Source organism: Dendropsophus ebraccatus, chromosome 2 (assembly GCF_027789765.1).
Source record: "Dendropsophus ebraccatus isolate aDenEbr1 chromosome 2, aDenEbr1.pat, whole genome shotgun sequence".
NCBI classification, from domain to species: domain Eukaryota; kingdom Metazoa; phylum Chordata; class Amphibia; order Anura; family Hylidae; genus Dendropsophus; species Dendropsophus ebraccatus.
Genome location: NC_091455.1, coordinates 171301744 through 171324826, shown reverse-complemented (window position 1 = coordinate 171324826; position 23083 = coordinate 171301744). Strand labels below are relative to the sequence as shown.

Here is a 23083-nt window from a genome sequence, read left to right as displayed (position 1 = left end):
CATCCCAGCCGGTACTGCAGTACCTGCATCAGAACTCTCAGCTATAATGAATAGCGGCTGCAGAAAACTGGCATGTCAGTTGTTTGCGGCGCCGCTAGGGATCCCGGCCGGAGTGTATACTATGTGTGTATGCTCCGCCCATAGACGGAGAGGTAACGTATATTTTCTTAACGGCCGTGATTTTACGAAAATATATACGTTGTGTGAACATAGCCTAAAGGGGTATTTTCATCTCAGTAAATTATCCCTTATCCCCAGTATAGGTTATAATAAGCACATCAGGGGATGCCCACTGATTCTGAGGACGGGAGCATAATTGTCCTTGGAACGAATGGTTCAGGCTGTGTCTGCATGGCCACCCCACCATTTATTGTCAATGGCCCATCAGACCTATCTGGTTCAGTGGCCGCATAGACAGTGAATGGAACGATGGCTACACAGACAGTCTGCACCATTCATTCCTGGGATGATTTTGTTCCCATTCTGAGGATCAGTAGGGGCCCCTGCAGTTGGAACGCCTACCGATCTGCTTGTCATCCCCTAGGCTGTGGAAAGCTTACTGAGATGGGATTACCCTCTTAGGGTGTATGCACACTAAGGAAATCAGGCGGATAACTTGCTGCGGATTCCGTCGCTCGCTCCCACGCGCTCCCACTTCACTCTCCTCCCATCCCATAGACACCATTCTATGGGAAGGCGGATTCTGTCTTCTACCCAAAGACTTGACAAGACAATTCTTTAGGCAGACGGTGGAATCTGCCTACGCATAGAATGAAGCCTATGGGACTGGCGGAACTTCAAGTGGGAGCGCGGGGGTGAAGTGACGGAATCTGCGGCAAGTTATCTGTGTGATTTTCTTAGTGTGCATACACCCTAAGGGTATGTGCACACTTCTCAAGTAATCCATTGCTCGTGTCCGCTCGCGGATAGCGGCGGGCGCGCGTGTCTCCACCCGTGTCATAGACTCCATTCTATGCACGGGCGAATTCCTTCCTCTGTCTAAAGAATGATCAAGTTCATTCTTTGGACAGAGGAAAGAATCCACCCATGCATAGAATGGAGTCTATGACAGGGGCGGAGACACGCGCGCCCGCCACTGTCCACGAGTGGACGTGAGCGACGGATTGCGCGACAGAGTTTTCGTCTCTTCTAACCAGTGTGCACATACCCTAAAGCGACTCTGTACCCACAATCTGACCCCTCCAAACCACTTGTACCTTCGGATAGCTGCTTTTAATCCAAGATCTGTCCTGGGGTCCGTTCGGCAGGTGATGCAGTTATTGTCCTAAAAAATACTTTAAACTTGAAGCCCGTGCCAAATGGGAGAATCTGTGCCCTAACTTTACACAACCTCTCTGTCCCCCTTCCCCATCCTCTTCATCATTAGGAATGCTCCAGGCAGATTGCCTCCTATTCCCCACCTGTGGCAGTCCAGCACATGGGCTGGACCGTTAAGGACCTGTGCAATGTTCAGCAAGGAGAAAATGTTCCAGTGGCATTCCTAATGATGAAGAGGGTGGGGAGGAGGGACGGAGGGGTGGTGCAAAGTTAGGGCACAGATACTGCCGTTGGGCGCGGGGCTTCAAATTTAAAAGTATTTTTTTTAGGACAATAACTGCGTCACCTGCCAAACGGACCCCAGGACAGATCTTGGATTAAAAGCAGCTATCCGAAGGTACAAGTGGTTTGGGGGGGGGTCAGATTGTGGGTACAGAGTCACTTTAAGGAGTAACAAACAGTAAAATAAAAAAGCAACCATTAAATCGGTATAAAAAAATGCCTTTTTATATAAGAATGTGATTGACTTAAGTCAGTGAAAAAACAACATTGTGTTCTCTGGTGGAAACTCCCCATAGGCTTTAATAGAACACATTATTAGATTAAAAAATGGCCATTTTTTTAAACCCCATTACAATAGCATTACTATTCAGCATACTGTACTATTAAACCTAGAGCAGCAGAATATTCTATGTCTGCATGAATTTTGAATGAGATGTAAACATGTTAGGAAAATATATCTTTTTGGACATGTAAGAATTATGATGATGGATAAGAAATGATGTAATGAGGCAATGATATATTCAGAAATATTGGGGTTTAAATCTCCAAGCATAACTTTGGATGTTTTGAAATGCAATACATGACACATTTTGTCAATTGAGCATGCTATCTGCCACTGAACACTGCACACAACCACCTGAAAATGCTGGAATGACAAATTAATTTGCATGTATCCTTGATCTTGAAACAATATCATAACTCACTAGAGAAAATCATTTTAATGTAGCTGACCAAGAGATAAAGTCACACTTTGGCTACGTTTACACATAGTATTTTTTTTTCCTATGTAGGGTTGTCTAGAGTTCTGTGAACTCTAGATAGCCACAAGAGTGATCGTACTGTACCTGTCATCTAAAAACGACTTTTTTTTTACATGTTACAGTGACATGAGGCGTGGAGTTTCCCGCCAGTACCACAGTCCTTCTTGCTACTGTATATACCTCTAGCTATAAAGTGAAGCATTTAACTTCATTTTCTATCAGATGCCCTCAAGGTTTATTTATTCTGAAGCTGTCAGTAATCTCCTTCAATATCCGTTTATACTCTACTTCTCCAGTACGTGTGATTTACAAAAGTAGTTTATTTATTCTCCTAGTCACAGTAAACAGCTCACACTATATGATCATAGAACACTGCAATCTATAGAATTCCTTACTTCAAAAATTAGCTCAAACTCTTGTTAGTACTTATGCAGGACAACTGACCTTTTCTCCTCTCATGCCAGGAAAACCCTTAAAGAAATGGCAGACATATTATCTAACTGTGCAAAAGAAACATCATATCAAACATGCTGTAGGTAAATAATAAGCAAAGCTGTATTATCCACTCAATGGAGGTATTCTAGCACATGACAGATACTGTAAGTATTGCAACACAGAATTTTTGTTTGTCCTTAGCAAGTTGACCATATTTACGCTGATATTGTTATCATTCAAATTGGTAATGATGCTTACAGTTCTAAAAAAACAAACAAATTAGACCTTAGTCAGGATAGAAGTAGTTTTATTACCCCAGGTTAACTGCTACAGTAAAGTTACAGTTGGCTACGTTCACATATGATAAGTAGCCAACGTTCTGGGAATATATGTTGGCTTACTGACAGAGCATGACTTCAAAATAGGATTGCTTGCACTTTGAAGTCCCACAGAAAAAAAAAATATATATATAGTATATGCTCTGAAATGGACCAAGTGTGGTCACTAGTAGATTACATTTGGCTCCCAGCATGGGAACTGTACAATATATACAGTACATCAGCATAACTTCCTGCCAGTATTGGAATATATAGCATTGGCTACTTATTAGATGTCAACGTAGCCTAATCTGACCATACATGACCAAATTCTACCCATTTTCAATGATGCTAGGTAAAAATTTGGCCTGTATCTTGCACTGTAGAAATATAGAAAATTAGTATTAGATTTAGTATAGCGGTGACATAAAAGTATAGAAGATAAACATACTATGCTATCTACAAGATAAACCACATGCCCCATGTATTGACAGATAGCTGCAGGATTTTTGACAACATTGTGCAGCTAATGGTAAATGCATGGTGGACGTGATTTTGATTGCATACTGTAGGAATGTGGCCATAACGTCCCTGTTGCTCAGTTTATTACTAAACAGTTATATCATTGGAAGGATCAACAACATAAAAACACTTCTCTAGACTGCTGACTAATTGCTATTTATGCTATACTTTGTATTGGTAATATAGATGGTGATTAATGGCTGAAATTGAAAGACTGAATGACAGATGATTTGTATTTAATTTATGAATGAAAAGTTGAATATTCTGCAGACAGGTTTAAATAATTAAATATTCCCCTTAGCAATGCAGCATCATAAGTTATATAGCTTAATAATTCAAGTAAACAGAAAAAAAATACTATCACAACAATTAATAAGCTGTGCCACCTTAGTTACCCTAAAAGGCATCCACAAAGAGAAAGCACCTGTATGTAGGTCTTCTATTAGAAGGAAGAGGGAACATTTTGCCATTTATGCTGTACCATTTGTAAGTGATCTTACAGTGGAACTGAACCCATAAATAAATAAAAAAAAAATAGAAAGCTTAAAGCTCAATCCTACCATTTTTTTAGTTTATTTAATTTTAAAGCCAATTTTTATACTAAGGGTACAAACCCACTTGACGTATTTGCTGCGTGAATCAGTCTTAAAAATAAGCAGGCAAAACGCAGGTTGGCTTTATACAATTGTTCTGCGTTAAAATACGCAATTGCGTATTTTTGAAGCATGAAGCTTGTTGTTAGCAAAGCATCAGTTGTTATCAACCTGTGCGAAAAACACATGTAGCTTCACGCTTCAAAAATACGCAATTGCGTATTTTAACGCAGAACAATTGTATAAAGCCAACCTGCGTTTTGCCTGCTTATTTTTAAGACTGATTCACGCAGCAAATACGTCAAGTGGGTTTGTACCCTAAATATTCAATCTATAGACTCCATTTAAAGCTATTTTTCATTCGCTAAGCTCTTTGTACTAGCCTCTAAGACCACTCTAAAGTTAACAAAAGGGGGGACATTTATGAAATCCGCACCACCTTCATCCTGGCTTATGCCAGCTGTATCCCCCGCTCGCCCAATGGGTTAGGGGAAGGGGGGCGCAGTAAGGTAGGGAGGAGGCGTAGCTTCCCGTGCGCCTCTTAGTAAATCTGGCCGGGATTTTTCTGCTCTATAGTATACTTATTTAGCATGGACAGGTCACAACTTCCTTTACCAGTTGTGTAGCATGATAAAGGGGTCAGCTGGGGCACTTGTCCCAGAAAAAGTCATGTGACGGGGGAGTTGGACATGGTTCGCTGGTGGTCCTGCTTTGCTGTATCTACTGTTTTAAGTTAGAACAACAGGAACTTTGTACCAACGCTTAATGTTTGATTAGCCACTAACTGCTATTCACGTCTGTGCATCCTTACATGCAGCCAAGCCTTACACTGCAAGACTGCAGGACAGTCTCAACAAAGTACTTCAGTCTTGCATTGTTCAGTTTATTTTGAGGAATACTTTTAAGGAATATTAAATATTAAATTAAATACCAATAATGATTTAGTAACAATTCAACTTAATTTTCAATCTTTTTTTTTTTTTAAATCATGTAACAGATATTCATGGGTTTAATTGATCTCCAAGACAGGAATTGGGCAGGAGTCCTGAGATTCATCTCACAGATTTTTTAAGCCAACACCAGAAACAGCCTATAAGTAGACAACAGGTCTTAAAGGAAAGACTGAGATTTCTCCTCTTTTCAAATCCATTCCTGGCTTTGGCTTCAAAAATATGTCAGATAAATCTCTGTAAACAGTTGGCCCAGACAAGGTGAATCCGTTGTTTTTTTTCCATGCCTGTTTTATTTTGCCAGTTGATTTCCATTATCTTGGTGCTATTTTGTTCTGTGTACTAGCCTTGGTATTTTATATTATTTTTAGATTACATGATTACACTTTTTTTGGCTGGATTGTAATTTGCTTTTAGGATTATTATTTGTTACTTATTCCATTAAAGTTGAAAAAGGTAATACATGACAGTACTTGTGATTTCCAGAGATACTTGATTGAACAAACCTTGGGGCCCATTGGTCCTCTTGATCCTGGTCCTCCCAGTGATGCAGAGTCCCCTTTTTCACCCTGGCAAAAACATGAGTGTAAATTATTAAACTTTTATAGGTCCAGTTTATTTACAATTGTGGATAACTAATAATCCTTATGCTTTATGTAACTATAATATTACTGCACTAGAAATGTATATTTTGTCCTTGATGAACATTTGTATTGGCAGCTTATCTTCCTTTTGGCAGACTATAACCAGGGCCGGCCTTAAGGTAGATGGCGCCCTGTGCAAAACTTTTTTCGGCGCCCCCCCCCCCCCCCCCCCCCCCATGGTGACATAAAGCTCCTACAGCCTCCCACTCCTCCAGACGACATCCAACACCCATCACCCGACCCTCCCAGCCATACACACAACTACTACCTCCCCCAGCCATACACACAACTACTACCTCCCCCAGCCATACACACAGCTACTACCTCCCCCAGCCATACACACAGCTACTACCTCCCCCAGCCATACACACAGCTACTACCTCCCCCAGCCATACACACAGCTACTACCTCCCCCAGTCATACACACAGCTACTACCTCCCCCAACCATACACACAGCTACTACCTCCCCCAGCCATACACACAGCTACTACCTCCCCCAGTCATACACACAGCTACTACCTCCCCCAACCATACACACAGCTACTACCTCCCCCAGCCATACACACAACTACTACTCACCCAGCCACACACAACTACTACCCCCGTCAGCGATACACACAACTATTACCCTCGCCAGCCATACACACAACTATTACCCTCGCCAGCCATACACACAACTATTACCCTCGCCAGCCATACACACAACTACTACCCCCACCAGCTATACACACAACTACTACCCCCACCAGCCACATACACAACTACTACCCCCACCATCCATACACACAACTACTACTTACCCAGCCATACACACAACTACTACCTTCCCCAGCCATGTAGTAGTTGTGTGTATGGCTGGAGGGGGAAGTAGTATCCAGTACACACACATACACACCTACACATTATATAGTACACACATATACAATGTCACACATATTTAAACACACATTATTCATATATAAACCTCCAGTACACACACACACCTACACATTGACTATACATTATATAACAGTACACACACTATGTACATTCTATATACATATACTTGCACTTACATACATCTAGCTGGCAGCTGGTTGTGGATAATGCAGCAGCTGCTGACAGGACTGGGCGCCTCATGCTGCTGCTGACTTCCTGCTCTCTCCTCTTGTCCCGACTACCCAGCAGTGTAATATAACACCAGCTGCACCAGGACAGAAGAGCTTCCCTGTATAGGACCTGGGGGAAGGAGGGGAAGGGGCGGCTGTGCTAGGAGCAGTTACAGCAGGGCTCACTCTCAGATGGCAGAGGCTGCTGCCGTATGTTCCTGAATCTGACCCACAGGGACCACGGCAGCTGTGGGGGGATACTGGAGCAGGGCAGCCAGCTAGTGGGACAGCGCTCGGGCAGAGAAACAGCTGCCCTGACTGTGCACAGACCAGGGGCATAGGCAATGTCTCTTGGGCCCTGGTGCAAGAGGTCAACTTGGGTCCTTTCCTCGACCAAGCGATGCTATTGGGGGTATATATATATATATATATATATATATATATATACACACACGCTATACTGTTACTGACCAAATCCTGTATACTGAGACCAATATTACCAGTATATAGGGGGGAAATATTACCGCCACACCACAACCACTACCATCACCACCATATTGTTGCTGACCAAATCCTGTATACTTAGACCAATAAAACACAGTACCAAATTACAAGTAACAAATAATTCCACCACTACTGACTAACATCACTACATACTGACTAACACCACCGCCACTACTGAATAATCCACTGTACACAGATCACTATCCCCTCATCCAGTCATATAGAGGTAGACCCAGCCCTACACAGGCTCTGTACACCATATACATCAGCAGTTACATCAGGTGACTCACAGGGGACTCTCTGATTAGAGTTGTTCCTCATTCATTTTCTTCTTTTTTTCTTTCTCCATCTGTCCTGGGCCGTTATGAGAACTTCTCCGAGCCACGAATCCACAGAATCTGCCAGACAGACATATTAGGCTCCACACTCTAACACCATCCTTATCAAACTGCACATCTGTATTGGCCCCTTTACCCCCTCATTTAGTGGGTAGGCTGACTGTATGTGATGCCCTTGTAGTATATACCCCCCCCCCTCTGTGTAGCTTCCTTATAGATGGCCCCTTGTTCAGTCTTCCCTATATATGGCCCTATGTGCATCTCCTTGAGAACCCCCCTCTGTGTAGTCCCCCTATAGTATATGCCCTCCATGCTGTCCTCTCTTACAGGTGCCCCCACCATATAGATTGCCCCCTTCTGTTGTCTCCCCCCTTATAGATTGCCTTCTGTTGTCTCCCCCCTTATAGATTGCCCCCTTCTGTTTTCTCCCCCCCCTTATAGATTGCCCCCTTCTGTTTTCTCCCCCCTTATAGATTGCCCCCTTCTGTTTTCTCCCCCCTTATAGATTGCCCCCTTCTGTTGTCCCCCACTTAGATTGCCCCCATCTGTTGTCCCCCACTTATAGATTACCCCCCCTATTGATTACCCCCTTCTGTTGTCTCCCCCCTTATAGATTACCCCCCTATTGATTACCCCCTTCTGCTGTCTCCCCCCTTATAGATTGCCCCCTTCTGTTTTCTCCCCCCCTTATAGATTGCCCCCTTCTGTTTTCTCCCCCCTTATAGATTGCCCCCTTCTGTTTTCTCCCCCCTTATAGATTGCCCCCTTCTGTTGTCCCCCACTTAGATTGCCCCCATCTGTTGTCCCCCACTTATAGATTGCCCACTTCTGTTGTCTCCCCCCTTGCGCAGGTTAAAAAAAAACAAAGCACATAACTCACCTGACACCTCGCTCCCCAGACGCGGCTCCCGTCTTCTGTATCACCCCCGGCCGATGCGCGCTCCCTGAGCATGTCCTGGCACTGCACGCTCCAGTGACCTCACGAGCGCCAGGGCCGGTACTTCCTCCCTGTGCCGGAAGTACAAAGACGCCGGCTGACGCTGAGGTCACTGATGCGTGCTCTCCTGGGGAATCCCGGGGAGCGCGCATCAGCTGTAGGCGTACTGTCCTATCAAGCTTGTGACCGCAAGGTCACAAGCTTAATAGTACAGTATGCGGCGCCTAGGTGGAGGCAGGGGGGAGCCCGGGAGGAACCACCTCAGGAGGAGGGCGCCGGGCAGCCAGCTAGAGAAGCGCTCGGGCAGAAAGACAGCTGCACAGCTGTCTCTCTGCCTTAGCGCCCCCCTGCTGGCCGGGGGTGATGCGCCCTGTGCAAGCGCACAGGTCGCACACCCCAAAGGCCGGCCCTGACTATAACCATTCATTTATCTAAAAAGTTCCAGGTGGGTGAGTGGAATAAAGAGAAGCTATGATTATTTGTCCCTGTGCCCACACAGCGCTGGATCACCAGCTTTCTGTTATCCTCCTGTCTTCAGTTTCTCCTGGTTTTCTGCATCGTTATAACTGGGCTTGAAGCACCCACTCAGCCAGTCAGTGACTGCAGCAGGGTCCCACCTCAGTCACTGACTGACTAAGCAGGCATTTCTGATCAGGGATATGAAGTTATCCTTTAATTAGATTTCCAGATCACATAGGGGAAACAACTATGGTGTCAATGATACTTTGTTGCGACTCCTCGAGCTTTTATGATGGCCCGAAATTTATGAAGCATTAACTTTACTAATATTAAACTAACATTATATATCAGACAGATCAGCTTTGCAAAATGAGTTTTGTCATAGACCATTTTTTATACTGATAAAGCTCAAATTTACTCACCGAAATTTCTTCTTTCCATGAGTCCGTAGGCAGCACAGAGACATAAGGGTTAACTAGATTATCCCATACTGCTAGGCAGAAGAAACAAGATTAATTAATCATGGTAATTAACTCATTAAACCATTAGGCCAACATCATAAAACCCCACCACAGACAAGGAATAGACGTGTAAGTACTGCAGCAATAACATAATTTATTAGGGTGGGATGCTGTGCTGCCTACGGACTCATGGAAAGAAGAAATTTCGGTGAGTAAATTTGAGCTTTCCATTTCGTCCTACGGCAGCACAGAGACATAAGGGAAAGCAAAGCAATGCCAACACAAGGGAGGGTAATATTAGCCAGAGAACGCTTTTTCCAGCACCTTTCTGCCGAAGGCCACCCTATCATTGGAGAGAACATCCAACTTGTAGTGTCTCATAAACGTAGTAGGGGAGGACCACGTAGCAGCTGAACAAATCTGTTGCAAGGAGACTTGAGCCAGTTCAGCCCAGGATGTGGATGTAGAGCGTGTAGAATGGGCCCTGATTCCCATTGGTGGAGTTAAGCTTTTTAACTTATAACACTCTGCGATGACATCCTTGATCCATCTTGAAAGGGAGGCTTTGGAAGCTGCTCTACCTTTATTTGGACCCTGAAATTGTAGAAAGAGAGAGTCTGATGATCTTATCTCTTCTGTACGAGACAGGTAGGTCAAAACTGATCTTTTAACATCCAACAGCTGGAGTCTGTCCTGGTCGCTATCCTGAGGTTGGAGACTTGGGAGAATTATCTCCTGGTTAAGATTAGCAATAGAAGGCACTTTTGGGAGGAAACCTGGTCTGGTACGTAGAATGAGACAGTCATGCTTAATAGAAAGATATGGCTCTCTGCATGAGAGAGCTTGCATCTCACCGACCCGCTTGGCTGAGACTATGGCCACCAAAAAAAGTGTTTTCCATGATAAAAACTTCAGGGAAATTTCATTCAGAGGTTCGAACGGAGGACCAGACAAGACTTCGAGAACTATGGAAAGGTCCCATGTGGCTACTGGACTTTTGACTGGAGGGCGAAGGTTCCTAATAGCTTTGAAAAATCTTCTTACTAAAGGTTGATTTGAAAACTTCCCTTCAAACACATAATTAATTGCCGAGAAATGTACCTTGAGGGTATTGAATTTTAGCCCTTTAGCGAATCCTTCTTGAAGGAATTTTAGCACATCTGGAAGAGAAGGCACGGACACCGACTGAGATCCACACCAAGATCTAAAAACCTTCGCCACTCTGTTATAAACTTTCATAGTTGCTGGTCTTCTTGAAGACAATAGGATATCGGCCACATCGTCCGAAAACCCTTTTTCCAGAAGGTTTAACCTGTCAGCTTCCAAGCTGTTAAATGTAGATTCTGGGGGCAAGGATGAAGAAATCCCGCTTGGGTGAGAAGGTCCGGGCGGACTGGAAGATTCCTGTAGCAACCCTTCGAAAGCCATAACGCGAGCGGGAACCAGGCCCTTCTGGGCCAAAACGGGAGAACTGCTATGACCGAGGCATGATCGTCCAGAATCTTCTTGAGAATTCTCGGGATCATCGGAAACGGAGGAAAGAGATAAATCAATCTGTTCTTCCAGCTGATGGATAGCCCGTCTATGTAATCCGGATGGTCTTGTTTGTAGATTGAACAGAAAGCTCTCACCTTCCTGTTCTCTCTTGTTGCCATCACATCGATGTCCGGATGACCAAAGATGCTGGTTATCCATGAAAAAACCTCTGGATGGAGACTCCATTCTGATTGACATAGCTGATTCCTGCTCAGCCAGTCCGCTGCTGTATTCAGGACTCCCCTGATATGGACTGCTCTCAACTCCTGCAGATTCTCCTCTGCCCATGTCATCAGACACCGACATTCCTTGATCAGCAAGGGGGATCTGGTACCCCCCTGCTTGTTTAGATAGAACACGGTTGCTGAATTGTCCGACTGGATCAGGACGTGTCGGCTTTGGACATGATGTGAGAACGAGACCAGGGCACGATGCACTGCTCGTAGTTCCCTCAGGTTCGATGAACTCTGACCCTCCTCTGTGGTCCACGCCTGCTGGACCCACAGTTCTCCCATATGTGCTCCCCAACCCACCTTGGAGGCATCGGTGGTGATCAATACCTGGGGGGCACTGAAAAGTGATCTCCCCCTGCAAACTTTGTCCCGTCTCAACCACCACAAGAGGTCCTGCCGGGTAGCACTGAGGAGAGACAGAGGCTGGTCTAAGCCTGATTGGAGGCGGTTCCACCTGGAGAGAATGTTCTGTTGGAGCAATCTCATGTGTGCCCGAGCCCATGGCACGGCCTCCAGTGAGGCAGTCATCGACCCTAGAACTCGCATGCCCATTCTGATTGTTATTTGGGGACAGGAGAGGAGAGACTGGACCTCTGACATCAGCTTGGATGTTCTTTCTTCCGTCAGGTAGAGCTTCATTGCCAGTGAGTCCACGATGAAGCCTAGGAACTTGCATACTTGGGAAGGGACTAGGTTTGATTTGTCCAGGTTCAGGATAAATCCATGACTCTCCAGAACTTGTCTGGTCATCTGGATATGAATCAGAAGACTCTCTCTGGATGAGGCTTTGACGAACCAGTCGTCCAGGTAGGGGACGATAAAAACTCCTTGAAGCCTTAGGTGTGCTGCCAGGATGACGATGATTTTTGTGAAAACCCTTGGTGCTGTAGATAGGCCGAAAGGAAGGCATCTGAACTGGTAGTGGAGAGTCTTTTTCCCTTTGCGTATAGCCACCCGAAGGAACCTGCGATGGGACGGCAGGATGGGGATGTGGAGATACGCATCTTTTAAGTCTATGGTGGCAGCAAAATCGTTTTCTTGGAGAATGGCGATAACTGATTTGATTGTTTCCATTTTGAATCTTTTGCAGGTGATAAAACGGTTCAGAAAAGACAGATCTATCACTAGACGCCAGTTGCCTTCCTTCTTCGGTACTGCAAAGATTCTGGAGTAGACCCCTCGGCCCTGTTGGTGAAGAGGAACTCTCTCCAATGCATTCTTCTGTAAGAACTCTGATAGAAGCGCATGAAGTTTTGGGCTGTCTTTGTTGCGCAAGAACACATTCGGGGGAAAGTGAGAGAATTCTATGGAGTATCCTCTCGAGATTACCGAGTTGGCCCATGCGTCCGAGGTAGTTTTTTCCCATACTGATGCGAAGAGGCTGAGCCTTGCCCCTACCGCTGTGGGAAAACATCTGGCGTCATTGTTTTTTATCTTTGTCTTCAGGAAATGGCTTTTTCTTAAAGCTGGAATTATCTCCTCGTGGCCTGAATCTGTTTTGTCTCCCTTGGGGAGCGGTTCTCTTGCCTGCCGGTGATCTTCGGAATGTTTTACGAAAGGAACGATTTTGCCTTCTTTTAGGATATGGAAAGGAAATTCCCTTGGATTCATTGAGGGATTTCAATATGTCCTCCAACTGTGGCCCGAATAGGCCTTCTGGCTGGAATGGAAGGGAACAGAAATGAGTCTTGGATGACAAATCTCCAGGCCAGTCTTTCAACCACAAACTTCTTCTGGCAGTAGTGGCCATAGCCATGACTTTAGAATTCAAACGCAGAGAATCTAAAGGAAAGTCTGCCAGAAAATCCGAAGCCAACTTCATGGTTTGAACGTCCTTCAGCAGATCCTCCCTTTTAACGCCTCGTTCAATATCTCTTGATAACTCACTAAGCCAGACTCTTAGAGCTCTTCCTACTGATACTGCAGACAATGCCGCTTTAGCATTAAAAGTTGATGTAGAATAAATCTTTTTGAGAGTAGAGTCCGTCTTGCGATCTAGAGGGTCTTTAAGTAAAGCGGCTTCCTCAGTGGGATACAGAGCTTTTTTAGAAAGTCGGGCAACCGCCAGATCTATTTTTGGTGGGTTATCCCATGACTTGGAAGCTTCTGCTGAAAGACTGTATGCTGCCTTGAAACGTGAACTTGGATCAAACCTTTTCTCAGGCTTTTGCCAATCTTGCTCCATAAAGTCCTTCAGGAGCTGATGGGAAGGAAGCACCGTGTGATCGGTCTTAGGAAAAAAGAAAAGAGCTTCTTTCTTTGGTAAACTGGAAGAAGAGGGTTCTCCTTCCAAAGTGCTTTTTACTGACTTAATGAGTTTCCTGGCATTTTCTTTTTTAAATAAAAAGAGATCCTCCGGTGAGCCCTTATCAGATGCTTCTGAGGCTGAAGAAACTACTTCTCCTTCTGATAGGATCTCTTCCCTCATATCCGAGGACGATGCAGCGGATGGTACTTTGACATGTTTAGCCCTCTTAGCTGGCTTTTGGGTGACTTCACTCAGAGTTTCAGATAGTTGAGACTTGAACCACCCAAAAAACTGTTGAGCTTCTGACTGGAATGCAGAGCTAGAAGCAGGAGCACAGATGATGCAAGTATCTTTTCCATAGTCATCTGGCAAGGGCTGGGAACAGGATCTACAGAGCCTGTGACGTGATTTACTCCTCTTTTTTCCTGCAGTATGCCGACTGGCCATCTAGAAAAAAAGGGGGGTAGAAAATACATAAAGCTTCTGGATCTGATAAGACATCATAGCCTGCCATAGATCCCTGCAGAGAGGAAATACCTTTATTTCCAATGAATGGTGCTGCCCGGCAGAGTGCTGGATAGAGCAACCGCTCACCAGCACAGCTTTAACACATGTGAGGGATAAAGCCGGGCGGAGCTGCGCAGGTGCAGAGAACAACCCAATGCACATGCGCCTCTACAGAATACTCCACCCCCTCCTGATGCCGGGACGTAGAGGAAGAAAAAACGGCGCCAGGGTCAACATAGCGCAGGTGATCAAACATATGCGCGCCTTATTACCTTCTATCCCTCCGGACGGAGGAGATAGCCGAGGTCGGGACCGGGATTACCGCTTCAGCGGCATACTGCCACCTCCAAGATGGCGCCGGTGTCCTGAAGACCGGAAGTCCCGCCTACCTCGTGGGCTGCCTCTTGCAAGATGGCGCTGGCACTTCCGGTCCGGCTAGCGTGCACACGAGATGCTGGACGGGAGATTCGGGACCCCAGTGAGGCCCGCGAGCTACCGTGCGCCATACCAGGAGTGAATAATCTGCAACTCCCCCTGGTAGGCAGCCATAACGGAGGACACACAGAACCCTGTGGTCAGTGCCGTTCGGCCTCCCTGCAGACGAGGTAAAAAATAGAGCAGGGGATGAGGCTGACTACCTCATAGAATCATGGAACAGTCTTTGTAGAAAAAAAGCAACTTCTGCCTGCAGAAGAAACAAAACACGTCTATTCCTTGTCTGTGGTGGGGTTTTATGATGTTGGCCTAATGGTTTAATGAGTTAATTACCATGATTAATTAATCTTGTTTCTTCTGCCTAGCAGTATGGGATAATCTAGTTAACCCTTATGTCTCTGTGCTGCCGTAGGACGAAATGGAAAGGTTTTTTGCTTTGTTTTGTGGCAAATGACATAATCACCCAGAAAAATGTATCAATTAGAGATGAGCGAACCTCGAGCATGCTCGTGTGGATCCGAACCCGAACTTTCGGCATTTGATTAGTGGTGGCTGCTGAAGTTGGATAAAGCCCTAAGGCTATGTGGAAATCATGGATTAGTCATTGGCTGTATCCATGTTTTCCAGACAATCTTAGAGCTTTATCCAAGTTCAGCAGCCCCAGCTAATCAAATACCAAACTTTCGGGTTCGGATCGACTCGAACCCAAACCCGGTTCGCTCATCTCTAGTATCAATTGTTAAACACAGTATATCTCATCAGTCTGATCAGCATGGTGCCGATACCCAACATCCGCAATGATCAGCCGCGTGGTGCCCGCACTACAGTGAATAGTGCTGAGAGCATTTTCTCTCTGTATACCGTGTAGCGGTTGCAACTTGTAATTGCCACTAAATCGCCACTAAATCGCCACAGCTACACAGTCAACAGAGACAACTGCTTCTCGTCCCATTTACTGTGCAGTGTGGGCGCAAAAACAGCTGACTGGTACAGGTGCAGGGTGCCAACACCTCGACGATCAGTGACTGATCAGCCATCCTGTAGATAGCTAATTAGTTTATTTTGGCCGGAAAATCCTTTTATTTTTTCAACAAATTTTTCAACACATTTTTTATCTAAAGAACACAAACCTTTTGTCCCATTGGTCCTGGAGGTCCTATAGGGCCTGGCATACCTGGTACACCAGGAGGACCAGTCTTGCCCTGGAAGTAAAAACAAAATACACACATATACGATTTACAATGTGCATTCAGGTACTGTATAGTAATCAGCAGCGGATTATAATAGGTCCGTTTTGTGCAGTAGCCCAGGGCCCTAAGCTCCTGTGGGCCCATGGCCACCCAAAAACACTTTTACTTTCAGTAGAATATTGTTTCCTGGCTACAGTTCTGCCATGATTTGCAAATAATTTCTGCTTTTTACCACAATTTTGCACAAATCATAACATTATTTATCCTGTACTATGAACACCACGCTAGTGCTCCTATAGTTACAGTGGGATGGGGCTAAGCTTAGTGAACAGCCTGGGGCCTATGGTAAAGTTAATCTGCCCCTGAAAGTAATATCCAATAAATTGATAGGATGTACAAAAATTAAAGGAAGCAAGCAAAGATAAAAAAAAAACAAAACTGAGCTAATATAGTGAATATCAGCATTTATTAACTCTCCTCCCTGAATATCTAAAGCATTTATTTACATCTCAACTAAAGAGCTTTTCATACTGGAAGGTGAGCAAATGTTTCTGTGTACACTTGTTCCTGTCCAGTGTAAAAATCCCAGCGATCAGTCAACAAATCAACAGATGCTCATTTATCTACAAACAAACCATCTATGTCTATGGATGGAGAGTTGTGATCATCCATTGTAACTCCTCCCAATAATTGTCTTGTCAAAATGAAAATGAATATTATTGATCAGTACTCATAGCCTAAGCAGAATGCCATCTAATTCTAGGTCTACAAAGTAGAGTTTATGAAAAAGTAAACAATTACTGTGCCAAAAAACCCAACCCAGTCTCATTGATCATTGATGCATTGATCAGATGAGGAAGCTTTGCAGTGGGGTACTGCAGTAAGTTTGCCACAATTTTCTGGCAACCATATATTGCTGTGTAATAAGTAGTCCTAGGCAGGTCATACTATATGTGATTTTTTTGGACCCTCTTAAGTTGCAAAATAATATGTTCCAAGAGGAGTCAACTGTAAGGTAACTAGTGATTTGTGCTGTGATGAAAAAAACAAAAGTACACTGGGGGAAATTTATCAAAAACAGTGTACTTAAACACCAAACGTACATAAAGCCCCGACACTTTTCACCCTTCTGGATTTACCAAGAGGTGCACTCTTAGTAAATCCAGCAGGACCTGACCTGCTCCTGTCACACAGTGGACACAGAAATCCACACCCGCTGCCATCATTTACACCTGTTTGCAGGGGTAAATAGTGGTGATAAATTGGGTGCAGGAAGAGGCCAAGCCTCCTCCCTGCCTTGTTGCACCTTCTTCTTACCCATTAGGAGAGTAGGGTGTACACAATGGAAAATGTAAAAAAAAAAAAAAAAAAAAGCTGCACCTTTTCTGTGAAATTTACCAAGGCACATAACGATACATGTGTCCCATTGTTTATATAAATTAATAATGGCAGTGAATCATGGACCCGTTCGATATACAATGGTTACAATCATAAACCTAAATTTACTGTATAGGAAATACATAAATACAGGACAAAGTGTCCTCTCATTGTAAAGCAGTGATATCCTTGTTAAATCAGTTGCGTCGTTGGACTTTCCCCTGCTAAGGGTCAGTAGAGATGATATACTGTTATCCTATTCTGTTAAAGTAGTTACAGCCCAGTTTATAAATAACACTTTCTTCTTCTGTTTCTAAATCTGAGCACTTCCGACAGAGAGAGGATGTATATGATGTTGCAGACCATGTGAGGACCTAAGATATTTGTAGCTTGTCAGTATGGTATCTACTATGTGAGCATCCAAACTCCAGACTTGCAGAGACTGTACAAAGTATTTTTATGATGCACTAATCTGACTGCCAGCACATCCCAGACTACTAAGTGTACTTTGTAGAAATGGGTTTATTGATAGAAACAAAGTGGTGGAGACAAGTTGGTGTAATGATAGAAACACTATATAATAACCTTCTTTAAAGCTCATGGATGATTCCCTAGAGACAAATGTATTCAGTTTCATTAACAAGTTACTGTAAATCCCATATTTACACATTGCTGTCAACACCTGCCTTTCTTGTTACCCCCTGCCCCGTCCAACATATCTGTTTATTATATCAGTATAGAACAAATCTGCAATACAAACCAAGGGCTCACCTGAAGAAGGGGCCTCATTTTTATTTATGTCAATTTTTTTAAAGACTTTAACAAGTTCTGTACAACAAAATAAAAATAACAAACACGAACCCCCTCCATCTGCCCCCCCCCAACCCAACCCTACCTCAAAACTTGAATGAGGTGGCTCTGATGGGGCATAGCTAACACCTCTAATCTGAACTCCAAGAACAATAAGCACATACAGTAAGGGTATTACACAGAAATAAAATCTAAATTTTCTTACCTTTCTTCCTGGTCTACCAATTTCACCCTGTAAAACAGAAAAAAGGTTAGTATTAGTGCCAGTGGATGTGAAAAAACAACAACATAAAGGGGTTGTCCGAATAAGAGAATGCCGTATTATTAAACAACAGTCATGACAGCATCAAATATGCTATGATTTAGAACCCCTGGTCTGAGTGCGGGTAATTTTAATAATACTTTATTTATTTATAATACTTATATTGTGCACTCTTATATAAGCCTGTTGTTTATAGGTTGAGAAATAAAGCTTTACAAAATCAGTGAAGGTGTTGGACTCTGCTCCGGTTCTCTAAAAAGATCTTGCATTGCATTGATATAAAAATAAAAAAATAAATTGTTTTGTCTTAGCCTAAAATACCCCAGTCCTTAGGGGGTTAAAACATTAAAATATTTTTGTGCCATATTAGCCAGTGGATGAGAATGATGAAAAATTGTGCATTTGTGATATTTAATACATAGTAATAGCTAATTAAAAAAGATAATATATTCCAAGCTTTGGATCTAGCATGGTGGGTTAAACCATGCATGATAAACAGTCCTAGGTCGTCTTGTAAGCTTGCAGTCTTTCAATTAGCTATTAAAAATATCAACAACTCAGAACTTCTAACAAATGGAAGAGGGTTAAGTATGTAGGCAGTGGCAGACTAGGCAGTGATTGGATTCTGGCCATGGTTACATATAAATCCATTAGGTTGAATTAACACAATTCAGCCAAAACCGTGCCAACATGCAGCATGGCGCAATTTTCAAATTGACTGCAGCTAAAAGCACTTTAATTGTTAATGGCCTTGTGGTACTGCAGGTAAAACGGCTATATAACTGCAGAGTTGCATGTCCATTAATGCTGCAATTAGAGATGAGTGAATCAGCTTCATTTTGCTTCGTACGAAGCAAAACTGATCTGCGTTTATATCCCTCAGGCTGCCAGCTCAGTGCAGAGGGAGGATACCACCTGGGGACTGCATGGAAAATGCCTGGAAAACCTGGATACAGCAGCTGTCTTGTTCTGACTTGCATCATGGCCCCACTTGACAGCATTATGTCTGCAAGACGTAAACTCAGCCTCAGGAGGATTTGGTCCGCATCTTTCATGGATGTTGAATAATCATAATTAAGGCAAAATTTGATTCTTATTACTCACTTCTAGACATCATCATAGCAATATGTATGCCTTCACAAAACAAGAACGTAATTTAGGTAGAACATATAATGTAGCTGTATAAGTTCAAATAATTTGTAGCCTTGTAGAAAACCTACATTAAAAGAGAAGTCGGGTGAAAAGTATTGTTTTACCCCTCTCCAGCAGCCACAGCCCGCACAGCTCTGGGAGTCGGGTCGTGACATCACCATTTTATCCAGGAAGTGACTTTACCATGTTATCCAGGAAGTGACATCACCATGTTATCCAGGAAGTGAAGCCTTGATGCAGTAGTAAGTGCAGGGAAAAAGCACTTTATAAGCATTTCCCGTAATAAGTGTATATTGGTGATATGTATAATTTTTGGGGGACAATACAATACTTTAATAAAAATTTTCACCAGACTTATCCTTTAAATACATTAACCTAATGCCGATGTCCCCAGGTATTTCTCTCTCACCTTAAGCTAAGACTGGTCGTGGTAAGCCACAATGAATAGTAAAAAAAAAAAAATCTATTGCATGTATGACCCAGACACATAGAAGTCATACACTATTATTTATTGTCAGTCATATGGATCTGATCTTAGTGTCAAGTCTCTGTGACATCCTTGGTGTCACTTGTGCACAATAGTATATAGATATGCCACGAGCTGGCGAGGAAATATGTAGCCAATACTAACCTAACATCTTGCAAACAGTTAACTAATTTTGTTCTCAAATATTAAACAAGCAACAGCTAACTGCAGTGTCCCAGTACTCATTTTCCACCTGCGTTATGTGTAGGGCTGTTGTGTGAATTGCCTTTACCACACATGTATGAGAGTAAGATGTTTTGGTCACATGATGCCTTTCAAACACTGAGAGCAATCCCTAGTTCAACTCCTGGTTAACCTAGAAAGGTGTGGACCTAAACCAGTCTAAGCCAGTCTGTGCGTGGCCAGATATTTAGCTGTAAATTCTCTATTTTTTTCTACATTTCCAGAGTAACAGTATAATGGAAAAGATAAGAGAATAGGAGGAAATTTACAGGATTAGATCCAGCATACTGGTGTTGGCATTGAGCTCAACCTTATTGTCTGCAATGTTCAAGCTATTCTAATTCTAAGTCAAATATTTCAAAAGCGTATGTGAGGAAACAGGCTACAAGCAAGACAAGTTGCCTCTGAGAGCATCTGAGTCGACTCCAGCACTTCACTGAGTCACCATTTTTCAGTCCATGATGTGTGTCCAAGTTTGGATAATTTGCTCAAGCTTTCCCTTGCATTTGCCATTCTTTTAGCTGGAGAGGGAGCTAATCAGCTTTCAAGTCAGTGATCATGCTCCTGCAGGGGTGGACACAGGTTGCATAGGGCCCCTGTGCAAAAAATTTGCCTTGGTCCCCCAATAACCAAACTATGCCACCACATACCTGGCTGCGTTCCATCCCCATATGCAATACCCCACCTGACCCCCCCAGGAGTCCCCCAGGTCATCAGGATGCCCGATGCCGCGTTCGCCAATGTATGACCGCCAGGTGACATCACTGGTGCACCATGCCAAGGCAGGACAGGAGAGGTGCCACTGAGGCCGGCCATGGCTCACATATCCAATGTGGTATGTGGGGCAGGCAATGCGTGGGGTGGGCCGCAGGTGGCGGAACATCTGATCGGGCGCCTGGTGCATGGGTGGATGAACAATACATATCACCTATGCGGAGGGGCCAGGAGCAGTCTAGGAGTCTGCTAAGCTGAGACTCAGGGTCTGAGCCAGAAGAGGCCCTCTGTTTGTCTGGGCCCCTGTGCAGCTGAACCGGCTGCACAAGTGATTTGTCCGCCACTGTGCTCATGTATGTGTCCCTCCAGTTATTATGACAGGTCTGCATAGTTGCTTTGTGCATATGAATGTTTCTTCTTAATCACAGCCAGCTAAACTGTAAAGATCCTCTTAAACAGAATCTAGTTTAATTGGAGTGAGTCCCCTACAAAGGGGTATTCCATTTTGAGTAGTCATGCCCTATCCACAGTATCTAGAGGATAGGGCAAAACTAAAAGAATACAGAAGGTTCAAGCACTGGGGTCCCCAGCAATCTGGAGAACGGGGACTCTAAAATCCCCATTGAATGAAGCTGCAAGACAGACATACACAGGCACTCCGCTCCATTAATTATCTATGAGGCCAGCAAAGATAGCTGAAAGCTGCATTCATTTAACCCGACAACTGCAGTCACCAAAAAGGAACAATAGACAAATATACTTACTCCCCAACAGAAAAGCTATATCTACCTTATGATTATTTTTGCACAAGAACTGTTCAATAAAGTTGTTTCACGGAATCCTGGTGTCAGAAGTCATTTGCCTGCACTTTGTATCACTGAAACAGCTCATTGAAAAGGAGTGTGTGGTACACTCGGGAACCTATGTTAGCATTGCCACCCTGCCACATGACATACATTATACAATCACTATTCTTCCCAGCTGCTAGCCCTGCACTATACCATCTGTTGCAAACTCTTGTGGTCACCACAGAACCACAGGATAGCAACAAAGAGACACTCTTAAATAGGTTTTGGGAATAAAAGAATTGCCTGCACTGCATGAACACAAGTTTAACCATGCTTTAAAAATTGTATTCTGGCACTTGGATTAAACAGGTCACACAGCATCAATAAATAAAACATCTGAATAATTCAATGGTGCTGTAAATAGCCATCAGAAAAGACAGAAAAGAAGAGACACACAGCAACATACTTTTTCTCCTTTTGGTCCAGCTGTCCCTGGAAAACCAGGAGGCCCCTAGTGATGAAAAAAAACATATAAATGTCACATGTAATGTCTTACACCAGACAGAGTAGAGATTTTTAAGAGTTTGGTGTATCTGTCTTACAAAGTATCCCAGCAAGAAAAAGAAAAAGGTGCATGCTATAGTCATAATATTACTTAAAGGGATATTCGTATCTTAATTAATAGAGTAAGGCTATGTTCACACTACGTAAGTTTCCGTCCGTAGCGCGTTCCGTGAATAAGCGGCTGGAGACTTACGTAGTTTGTGTATAATGGAAAGTATACGAAGTATGGCTGCACAGTTCACACTACGTACGAACTTACGCCCGGATCGTACGCGGCGGCGTAAAAAATGAACCAGACCATTGTTTGCGGACGAAAATGCCGTAACTTACGCCCGTAGCGTTACATGCGGTCCCGTACGTAGTGGTGATCTCTTAATTTTTGCAGCTTTCCGATCCGATCCAAAAGGTTCTGTGGGGTGTCTATGGGGTCATCCAGGTTGGACGGACACAGAGCGGGGAGAGGAACACACAGAAGCATGGAATTCTCCTCATTCATTCTCCTGATCGGTCACACTCAGACCCTGACCAAACAAAACCTTTACAAGACCACAGGTAAACAGCTCACCAGCCATTCAGGAACCAGGAAAAGAGGGATGTCCAGCTTCAGATCCAGTTGCATAGTTGCAAAACATTCCATAGTCCTTGTAACACCTACATGTTTCGGGCTATGCACCCTTATACGTGGCACTTAAAAGGGCACATAGCCAGAAACATGTAGGTGTTACAAGGGCTATGGAGTGTTTTTAATTGTGTCTTCAATAAACTTTGTTATATGAGCAACTGGATCTGGAGCTGGACATCCCTCTTTTCCTGAAACAAAACCTTTGACATGTCTCTGTGACATGTTATTTTTTAATGGCAGGTACTATTTAAACATATAGGACTCATCAAGTTAAATATTTTTCTAAATACATTAATTTAGCGAAGTTGCTTCCATTTCTTAATATGTCCTGTATGACCCCCACTCATTTCTACAAGCAGTGGTCTG

At 43.7% G+C, this 23083-nt stretch overlaps 1 protein-coding gene across 3 annotated transcripts in view; it reads right to left on the bottom strand.

The window, feature by feature from the left end:
- The window catches only part of COLQ (collagen like tail subunit of asymmetric acetylcholinesterase), an 88247-nt gene that overhangs the window by 21828 nt on the left and 43336 nt on the right, over positions 1-23083 (bottom strand). For all 3 annotated transcript variants that reach the window (XM_069960433.1, XM_069960434.1, XM_069960435.1), the window contains exons 4-8: positions 21998-22042; positions 18112-18138; positions 15660-15731; positions 5645-5707; positions 2766-2792 (exon numbers count right to left, since the gene is read on the bottom strand). In XM_069960433.1, the coding sequence (XP_069816534.1) occupies positions 2766-2792; positions 5645-5707; positions 15660-15731; positions 18112-18138; positions 21998-22042 (234 nt within the window). The remainder of the gene's footprint in view (positions 1-2765; positions 2793-5644; positions 5708-15659; positions 15732-18111; positions 18139-21997; positions 22043-23083) is intronic.